At 43.2% G+C, this 10,998-nt stretch overlaps 1 protein-coding gene across 1 annotated transcript in view; it reads right to left on the bottom strand.

The window, feature by feature from the left end:
* Nucleotides 1-5,137: 5,137 nt before the first annotated feature.
* ABCC1 (ATP-binding cassette, sub-family C (CFTR/MRP), member 1) overlaps nt 5,138-10,998 on the bottom strand; it is a gene marked incomplete at its 5' end in the record, with an annotated part of 43,627 nt that continues 37,766 nt past the window's right edge. The window contains 5 exons of the mRNA XM_009584831.1: nt 5,138-5,436; nt 6,783-6,977; nt 7,707-7,873; nt 9,339-9,497; nt 10,731-10,877. Of these exons, the coding sequence (XP_009583126.1) occupies nt 5,328-5,436; nt 6,783-6,977; nt 7,707-7,873; nt 9,339-9,497; nt 10,731-10,877 (777 nt within the window). The remainder of the gene's footprint in view (nt 5,437-6,782; nt 6,978-7,706; nt 7,874-9,338; nt 9,498-10,730; nt 10,878-10,998) is intronic.

Below are 10,998 nucleotides of genomic sequence, written 5' to 3'. Positions count from 1 at the left end.
GCCAAAGTGTTAAAGGCATCAGTGACCCACAGCCCAACTGTTTCTGTGCTACATTGCGGTTGAACCAGTAGAGGATGTCTTCAGAAATGCCTCAAGAGTCGGAAAAGTTTTACAGAAGTAGCTGTATGCACACCCATGAAGAACTAGGGTGTTATTTGCAAGTCTCCTAAAAATCCTGAGCTGTTTTTTCAGCAGAATCAGCTCTTCCAGATGTGAGATATCTTCCATGTCGCAGCAAATAATGTCAGCCAGGATATATCAACATGCACTGAAATCTGACACAGTAAATTCAACGGTTTTCTTTTACTCTTTTGTAAATATTAACATGTTTATAATAAATATGTTAATGTTTATTATTATTATTAACACCACCACCACTAGCTTCATGTGGGCTGCAGTGGCACACACAGTATTGCTGTACGACAGACGATGCAGCACAGCAGGAGCTGAACTAGTTTCACAGATCCTTAACATTTTAATGAACAGATTGGAACAAAATGGTTCCGAGAGAAAAAAAAGAGCTTTGCTTTGAAAGGTAAGGGTCTTTTCAAAGACTGGAAGAAATAGTCCATAAAGCAAAGAGCATGGAATGAACTGGAGAGAGGCACAGCCTTTCTCTAGATAAGAGCAAGAATGCTAAGTCTGGCCACTTACTTTTGCGCCTGACAGGTATTTGGCAGATTTTTCACAAAATACACATAAATAGCCTACAATGCAGCTAAATAAGGTTTCCATTTTACTCCACATTAATTTTGCCGTCCTTGACAAAAAAAGAAGAGAAAAAAAAAAAAAGAGGAAAACCATGGAGCTGGGCTTCCACATGCTCTGTAGGAAGTGAGAACCTACCCACCTACAGAAGCACAAGACTACCAGCGATGAAGACCCTCCCAGAGGGCAGGTAATTGTCTCTTCACCAGGAGGGGACCTGGAGGACAAGAACAGGATGAACACAGGCAGTACAGCACAGCAATATACTTCAGGGAAACCCTGCTCTGCAGCAGCTGGATGAGGGTGCCCAGCTCACGTTCTTCCCGAGGACTAAGCTGCTCGTTGCAGTACACACTCCCAGTACAGTTCCCACCGCCTGTCCTAGATGCCATCTTTCAGAGCTGGCATTAGCTTTCCCACATAAAGGAAAATATGTGACATCAAGGCATTCAAAGAAAATAGGTGTCTGCTACATGACTCTGAGCTCAGCTGCTCGAATTCAGTGTCACACCCCTGAATTTACTAGTGCCCCCCCCAGCTGGAGGGAAGGCTCATCACCCCAGGCTGTAACATCACCCATCCCTCCTGGATGGCACCGGACTCTCTTGTATTGGAGGCCACGTGCCGTCAGGCTAGACTTCACTTGCCCAAAGTGCTGAAAGTGTCCCAAGTACTAAATAAGCATTAGGTCCAAACACATGCACAAAACTGAAAACAGATTAAATAAGGAAAATCTACTTGGTTTAATGCCAGATTCTAATACCTCACTTTGCAGCAAATTGTATCATTTTCTGCAGTTGGTCCCAGCAACACTGCATGCAGGGATCAGTATACGGCCCTCTCTTTCCTAGCTGAAACAGGATCTCACAGCTGTATTGCTCCTACCTCAAGGTACCTACATGACACTGCTCTTACACATAGGTTCTGTGGGAAAAAAGCTGCATTTGTTCGGCTAGCTCTGTGTGCAGTAAAGGTTAGTTCAGACTGATCCTCACCATGCATAATACAATTTTGTTCAAGTTATATCCAGACAAGATAGACATCATTTTTATGACGACAGACATTTGGAATCAGGATCATCAATCAAAGCAGCAGCAGCACAATGCACTGACAGGTATTTAGGGCAAACAGAAAAGAGTATCTACTCCAGAGCTGGGGCAGAACGGTTTGTGCTAGCAAGTGTATAAATATATAAAACTCGGAGAACACTGATGCATGTTAATAACCACATCATTGAAAACGAACAAGACTGAAGCACACACAAAAAGCCGTCTTCTGACCCCTTGCACTATTTACAAGGTTATCCTACAAAATACAGCATTTTGGACACAGAGTTCCCCAAATGATCGTAAACAGCCCGTAAATAGGACAGAGAACATCCAGTGACACTTTCCAGCGTACCCAGTTTGAGATTGCAAATGCAGTTTAAGTCACTCCTACACAGACAACTCCACTGCAAACATTTTACACAGCTGTCGTGGTTTAACCTCAGCCGGCAACTCAGCCCCACACAGCCACTCACTCACTCCCCCCTGGTGGGATGGGGGAGAGAATCAGAAGGGTAAAAGTGAGAAAACTCGTGGGTTGAGATAAAGACAGTTTAATAGGGAAAGCAAAAGCTGCACACGCAACCAAAGCAAAACAAGGAATTCATTCACTCCTTCCCATCGGCAGGCAGGTGTTCAGCCATCTCCAAGAAAGGAGGGCTCCATCACGCGTAACTGTTACTTAGGAAGGCAAACGCCATCACTCCGAACATCCCCCCCTTCCTTCTTCTTCCCCCAGCTTTATATGCTGAGCATGACGTCATATGGTATGGGATAGCCCTTTGGTCAGTTGGGGTCAGCTGTCCCAGCCGTGTCCCCTCCCAGCTTCTTGTGCACCCCCAGCCTCCTCGCTGGTGGGGTGGGATGAGAAGCAGCAAAGGCCTTGACTCTGTGTAAGGCAGGAACGAAAACATCCCTGTGTTATCAACACTGTTCTCAGCACAAATCCAAACACAGCCCCATACTAGCTACTGTGAAGAAAATTAACTCTATCCCAGCTAAAACCAGCACAACAGCAGAAGCATAATTCTGCAGGTGCTGTATTTCAAACAAACCATGCTCCTAAGTGCCGTTCCATTGTTTTCAAAGGACTTACATGATGTTAAGGCTTGTAAATCTCTGCTAATTGGTGTGCAATGGAAAGCATCACTTTCTCGAATCTGAAAGCAGTTTCCACCAAAGTAAGAACTCTAGCAGTACAACTTCCTTTGAATTCAATCCCAAACCTGCAGAGTACTTGCAGAGTCCCCATCTCAGTAATGAGCTACACTAAACCCACGAGGCTTTTCAAAGGTATTTGACATCCTGTCTGAATTTCTTCACTGGACGTTCTCCGCAGCTCTGCCTTGAGGAAGGTGTTGGTGATCGCTTAGTTTGTACAGGCAAGGAGAGAGCAGAGGGAGCTTTGCTGTCTGGTCATCCAATGCCAGCGGTCCCTCTCCCCTTTCCTTCCCAGGGCTCTCCTAGGAGGGGGTGGAAGGGGAAGCATCACAAAGTGTTCCTGGAGGATGCCTGTCCCCAGGCAAGAAAGGTCTCATGGTGGTATTCACAGTTCCTCCTCTGGGTCTCCTCTGCAGATAGATCTGTCTCCATTTTAATGCAGCTAAGTAAAACGGTACCAGCCACGCACCCTACCTGACAAGCTCATTTCTCTGCTCTGTGCTCCATTCCTTACTAACTATTTGCTCCAATCTTTCCACCCTTCTGTCCATCACAATGCTGCGTAAGTGTTAGATGATTTGAAAAACCAAAACCCACCGCTCCTCTCCAAAATTCCAAATCACCCCTTGCTCATTCCATTTCCATGGAGGAAATTAACACTAAGGTGCCCAGGAAATGTGGCAGACATATGCCATGGACACCATGGGTATGACAAAGGTCCGCAGCACCGCTGAATCCTGCTCTACTGATCCATTGTTACAAACTGCAGTACTCAAATTACAAGAGAAACCATGAGATGTGATCCAGCCCTACCACAGCACGCCGTTACTTGCACTCAAGGTTTCTTATCTACCCTAACACCCTCCCAGACATCAGGCCTAGCAGCCTGGCTAGTCTAAGCAGTACCAATAATTTCTATTTTCAGGGCAAAAACCTGAACTGACCAAGCTAACCCTTTGTCAAACACAAAGCAAGAAATGACACATCATGTTATCTTTCAAACAATTTTTTTTACTGCAAGTTCTTTGCAAATATTTGTACAGTCATTACAAAAAATACCAAAGAAAATTTCAGTCTATTCAATTTCAGAGAGTCATAATTTACAAAAAAATAAATAGCTTTACTCTAAAGACGACAATTGTCTGGTATTAAGGTCAGCAATATCATTCACAGAAGTCCACATTCTCAGAGTGCTGAGTATTTGGGTCCGTCTGACTTAGTTTGCCTTCTTCCAGCATTTTCCTTTAAAATAAGACTAATCAGAACATGAGAGAAGTAACTTTTTTCTTCCCACAGAAAACTGAACATTCAACATAGATCATGGAAATCAGAATCCATTGCTAATTGAACTGTTAGACCCTTCTGACACACAACTTTAAAAACGGTAAAACTTTTTCTTTTTTTTTTTAAACAACTGTAACAGAACAGTTTCCCACAAAATTTAAGAGTCAACAACAGCAGCATGAAGGGCATGTTTCTTCGATATAAGGCTAATGGTCCTTGATGTGGCAGAGCTTCTATTAAAGCACAGAACTGCCAAAGCCAAGGGTATTACAATCAATGTCATGCCGAGCCTGCAACCTCCGCTCGGGCAAATCCTCACTTCCCAGCCTAGTCCCCACAGGCGTAACCAGGATTCGCCACCCAAGTCAGAATTCCTGAGTGAACTGGGTGTAAGATCAGGTACTGCATACTGCAACACACCAATTGCTGCACACATTTGGTTTTGGAGTGATTGTCATTCTAGACATGCTTAAATACTGCTGTGAAGTTGACTGTGCTTTTTCACATCAGCACTACTGACTTACTATAGTGAACTTGCTGCTATACACTGTAAACACATGAAACCTTTAGGAGAATGCATAAAAGCATTAACCATGTACAGTAAATGCCATAATGAGAGAGTCTGGCACACAGTTATTTCACAAGAAGAAAAATCTTTGGACTATAGTACTATATACCACAAAATGTTCCAAGTGCATCCCACAATAGATGGCTCAGCAAATGAGGAATCAGCAAACAAGCAAATAACTAGCATTTGCAAAAATGTTTTAAACAAAAAAATGGGGGCTTCAGAACATAAGAGCAGATGAAAAGAAAGCTTTTTTGAACTTCTCTGATGAATCGCTCCACCTTACGTTTCAGCATATAATGACAGATTTCAGGCAAAAATTAAAAGTGTCTGAAGTGTTTTGCACAGTCTATGTGCTTCTCCTAAAGCTGGCTAAAATCAATACTAAGGAGAATGGAAAAAAAAAATAATTGCATTTTATGTTACTTCCATCACCATGCTCTGGCTGACTTCACTAGGTCTGAAACTGAACTGTACGGTTCACACCAGCTCAGGGGAAGTTACAGTTCTCTGAATGTACCACGTCCCTCTTCCCCACACGAACTAACCAAGTTCAAATGCTACACCAAGCCTGAATCTTTGGCCATGCTATAGAAAATGCCTTTTTCCTGAAGTAGGTTGTCTGGGCTACCACACTCCACCACTTCTCCTCTGTCCAGGACTAAAACTCTGTAAAACAAGGGGGGGAAAAAAGAAAAAAAAAAAAAAATGGTCACAAGAAGATCCAGAAAGCCAATGAACACAGATGTATATGTACAGACAGAAACTGACTGTAGCATAGCCATCATATGCAAGCGAAGACAGTCCAGACTGTATGAATGGACAGAGGTTCTCAACTCTGTCCTTCCTGACCTCATTGAAGATAGTCTGTCTGGTCTATTTTTTATGTAGCATATGTTTACCCCGTCATTTGCAGGCAGCCATGAGACTTTTGACTGTGCTCCAAGCCAGCCAGAAACTAAATGGCAGCACTTCTGGTCAAGGTGAGTGAGTGAGAGCCCCTAAGACCTTGCAAGATAGCCTTCCCACAATACTGCACCACATCAACTGATGTTACACAGCTTCTGCTGACGAAATACAAACACAGACATAGCTTATGCAAAACAAACACGCAGCTGGAATTAGGAAGTTTACAAAGCAAGTTACCACAGTCAGTAAAGTCAGCTCACAGTTAAAACACTGCCTTCAGCTACCTCCACTAATTGGCCAGGCACTGCAGAGAGACTCGCTAAACCCTCAGCAAGTGCTGCTGCACGGTGTTACCCGCTGCCATGACTGAATTGGGTGTTCATCTGGTGACAGTACTGCTGGTGCTGGCCTGGCGCAGGCAATGCTCCTGTCTCTTATCTTTCAATACTGACAGTACAAACAGATGTCTACAAAAGTACACAAAAATCTTATCACTGGTCACTTTGCTCTCTGCCATTCTGTGATAAGAAGGACAAGAGAGCTTAAAACTGAAATTATGAGGTAAAACTCTGCCCTCAACCACACTTTAGCAAGGCAGCTGAGGATGAGGAAGGCTGTATGAACTATAACCAAGAGTGATGGAAAGAGAAACGTTGAATAAACTTCAGACAAGCACAGGACCTGCCCCTTTGATTCCTTGTCTGTGTCTAGTTTAGGGTATGAGCTCCCCAAAGCTGTGATGCCTCTTCCAGCTGTGCCTAAATTAGGGCAAGACCCAGGAATAGACTCCTATCCTCGCCTCCCTCCCCTTCCTGGTTTGCCTGGGCAGGAATGGCACAACAGCAGTGCGACAGAGGGATCAGAGGAGCTCCCCAGGCCAAGCACAGCCACTGCAAGCCAGAACACACGCACGCGCGCAACACACACACACACACACACCACCCCCCTCCCCCACCTCCCATCGAAACAGGGATTCCAGCAGCTCTGCTGAGAGGTGGCTAAAAATGCACTGGTAAACATTTAGCTAACAAAAAGATGCTTGTTTAAGTAGAGCACAATGCAGGTCACACATGCCATTCTTCAAGATAAAAGTGCTACTACTTTACCTCGTGTAGTCCATGATTGTGTTCAAACGATGTGCTATAGTTAATACAGTACATTCTTCAAATTGAGACTTTATTGTTTGCTGTATAAGCTTATCTGTTTCAAGATCAACAGCAGCTGTGGCTTCATCTAGAACCAGGATTTTGGACTTCCTGAGCAGAGCTCGTGCCAGGCACACCAGCTGGCGCTGTCCCACACTACAGAGATAGGATGGGAGGGTGTGGAAAAGAGTCAGAACAAGTTTTCAGTATTCATTTTGAAGCCCAGCAATTTCTTGGAAAAACTCTTCTAAAGTATAGGTGCCAAGAATCCAGCAAAATAGATAAGGTCAGTCTTACTACTTCAGTATCTAACAGCATCTGAAACTACATCCCCCTCACAATGAAGTCTTGGCAACATAATAAGAGAATACATTACAAATGGATCCAGCATAACTGAATCAACGCAGTGTTGAGGACTGGACTTTAAATGGTTTCTACAGATTGAACATATCCCTGTTATGGTGCAAAAAGCAAGCTAACAACTCCCTTACAAAAACTGCATCTGTTGGGCAAGAGCCATGGTAAGTTCAGAGCATCCCACTATAAATAGCAGGCTGCTGCTACTAAAATCCTTTCTAAGGCGGCCCAAGCTGTCAAACCTCAAATATTTCTTAAATTAGTTTGAATTCCCAAACTTGAGAGTTTAAAATCTAGTTGGTTGATTGCCTGGTCATGCATTAAGAATTCCCCAACTCCCTCCCCAGATTCTCATACAGGGCTGGGGGTGAGCCCCACACTGCTAGGGTCTAGCTACATACTGTCCCAAGTGAGCTGCAAGATTTCTAGAAGTGGAAAGTCTAGCTGCAGATGGGAGGGCACATACACACCTCTCGGTTTTCATTCATTTCTTAAGGCAATTTTCACAAGCACAGCTCTTTGACATACCTGAGGTTCTCTCCACCTTCAGCACACTCATGATTAAGTTTATCAGGAAGGGACGATACAAAGTTTTTCAGGTGAGCCAACTCCAAAGACCTCCAAATGTCTTCATCAGTGTGTTGGTCAAAAGGATCAAGATTCATACGCAGAGAGCCAGAAAACAATATTGGATCCTAGTCATAGAAAGAGGTAATTGACAATGTACACAGAACATGGCAAGTGCTCCAAAAATACTTCCTAGATAGTGAAAGGAAAACAACATGTCCAGATGCACTTGCAAGCAAGCTAATCTACTGAATTTAGGAGTGAGACCTCACTTTTTCCAATAACAGCAAGTTATTCTCCCTCACCCTTATTCCTTACACCTCTTGGGGCCTGACCTCTGCCCTCTGCAGACTCTAGCACTCCAGATCTTCCCATGAGTCATTAACTCATGAATCCAGAAGAAAAAAGAAAAAAAAACACAAAAACACACCCAACTTTCCTTTTACTGGGCTACTAAGTTAAAGAACAGGCACTCCCTGCCCAACCTTCTGTCAGCAGGGACTACTACATCAACTTTCCACTTCTTAAGGAATTACATCATCTGTAAATATTTCAAAAGTCTTCAGCTGCAGTATTAATGAAACAAATGCATTTTTTCTTGGACATGGAGAAATCTACTTTGGAAATACTTTTGACCTAGTAGTGTCAGACTGATGCAAAGTGATCAAAAGGAGAAAGCAAAGTGCCCCCCAGATTTCCAAAAGAAGTGGTGCAGAAAAACTTTTACAGTGTGGTCACTTGTTTTTGCCAGTGTGCTGCAACAGTGATTTATATAACCACGTTTTATGGTCTGTCTTTGAATCAGAACTGGCAGGCGATAAAGGCTACACAGTAAGAACAAGAAGACTCGAGGCTGTAAGTCCAGTGCTTGTAAAGCCGTATTTCCAAATGTTTTGGACTATCAAACCCACAGTTGCTAGGCTAGACTGGGATGGTTATGTACAGGTTTCTGTCAGTGAACAGTACTGCATACCTCACTCACGAGATCCTGCCAAAGTCAGAATGCTTTGTACAAAGGCCCGAAGAGTGCCTATCAAACTGAAATAGCAATGCAAAATCCCAATCCCTCACGACTAGCCTATGCAGTAACTTCATCTCATTTCTAAAAAGAACAGAACTACCTAAAATGAAAGTGGAAACCAATCTCTAGAAAAAGTCCCCTGAGGACTCTCCACAAGTGGAAATACTCAGACTTTACTTCCCCTCTACTGGCCAAAAGAGCAATGGTCCCAGTTAACTAAGAGACCCTGATCAGGTGTTCAGCTGGGATCAGACCTCCCCACTCAGGCTAAGCTGTCTATACCATTTCAGTGATCAGCGTGGGGTGCTGACAAAGCCCATGAGTCCAAAGGCCAAGGTTTTCCTTCCACATCACAACTCGGCCATAGCCAAGCTGCTACTTGTTACCCAGCACAAGCAAATCGAAGCCAGTCTAGGAAAAAAGCTTAGTTTCAAGTCCATGAAAGGGCATGCTGAAATGACTCAATTTCATAGCAATAGATCAGAAAAGGAATAAATATATTCTCCCCAGTACATTACAGAAACAGCATTGTTACAAAACAGGTTCTGGTAATGGCAGGATTTCGCACCTACCTGAGGGATGATTGTGATCTTGAACCGCAAGTCATGGAGCCCTATCTTTGCAATATTTATTCCATCAATAATAATTTCTCCTTCAGCTGCTTCATTAATCCGAAACAAACCTAAAGTAAGTGAGGATTTTCCAGCTCCTGTTCTTCCAACTATTCCAATCTGTTGGGAAGAAATACAGGAACAACTTACTCTGGGGAAGAGTTAAAGCATTTCCACGCAACTACCCAAAACTGACACATTTTCAGAAAGTTGTCATATCTGCTGGGCTATCAACACCCCAAAACAGCGTAACAAATTGAGGCTGATCAAAGCGGAAGAAAAATCACTGGATATGAAAAAAACGAGAACAAAAAGCAGTCAAAATTTGCAATCCAATCACAGAAGTTTTCATTTTTTCTAGAAAGGCAGATGGAATTGGGTAGAGCAGGCCAAGGTTTCCCTAATCCTTTGTTTGGTTCATGCTTCACAGTTATAATTGCTGACTTGACATTTATCTTGTTCGAATTTATAGCAAAAATATACCAAAAGCACTCAGTTTCATACCCTATGTTTTGCTTCCCAGTTAGACTGAAGTCTTCACCAATTCTTTTCTTTTTTTAAATAAATATAAAAGATTGCTACTTTGTTTGGTTGATACATCTCTTGCCATCTGCCCTTTCTAACCACTTTTGAGGTAGTATTGTGCCCATATTTGTAGGTAAAAATCATGCACTTAGGAAAAAAGCAAATGCCTAGTTGGATACCACAAATAAGGCAGGCGGATAGTAGATCTGTCTTGCAACTACCTTTTATGCTGCAGTGCAAGATCACACTATTATTAAACATCAGAGAGTCCACATAGGACTGAGGTGGGATGCGTGTGAGCGCATGTGCAAGGAAGCAGTAGGAGAGACACACACGTATCTGGCCATCAGTTTGGCCAGATCCAGAGAATCTACTCTGACGTCCCATTTTTTCCTGCAGAGTCTCACCTTACAACTTCTGCCTCACTAGATCAGGGCTTCCCCCCTCTACTTAATAGCTCATTTTCTTGAGACTATAATTAACTTAATCCCTCTGCAACCTGTACTCCTCTTTGTTTACGGCAAACAAATTAGCAAAATTTCCTGGGAAGAGGAAAGACAACAGCATAAACCTCACTTCCTTACGAAACCAGCCCAAAGGATACTTCACAAGCCCGCATAATAGTGTATCTTTATCCCATGATGCAGGACACACGTTGAAAAGGGTAAGAGCCCACTACATCTGCCAGTTACAGTAAGACTGATTCTACAGAAGCTCTTCTAGTTCTTAAGGACCCAAGACACACTACAGAAACAGGGTTAGACCTCTCTTTGGCTTATGCATGCAGGCTTATAAACAGTAACACTATTATAAATTCAGATTCATTACCTTCTCACCCCCATTTATGGTAACATTTATGTTTTTCAGAACCAAATCCAAGTCTTCCCGGTAACGTAAACCATAGCCTCGAAACTCAACCTTCCCTTCCTCAGGCCAGGTACTCGCTGGGGCAGTTTGTTCAATACTCCATTCAGCCTGAAAGAACCACACAGACATACCTGATCAGTTCCTCCTTCAATTGGACATAGGCTCAGAGGAGTCAAGGAAAGCAATTAAGAAAAATCCTTGTTAGTGTGTAATTTGCAAAAGGAACTGT

This window comes from Fulmarus glacialis, unplaced genomic scaffold (assembly GCF_000690835.1).
Source record: "Fulmarus glacialis isolate BGI_N327 unplaced genomic scaffold, ASM69083v1 scaffold41639, whole genome shotgun sequence".
Classification (NCBI taxonomy): Eukaryota; Metazoa; Chordata; class Aves; order Procellariiformes; family Procellariidae; genus Fulmarus; species Fulmarus glacialis.
Note: the sequence above shows the minus strand (reverse complement) of the source record. Positions and strands in the feature narration are given on the sequence as shown.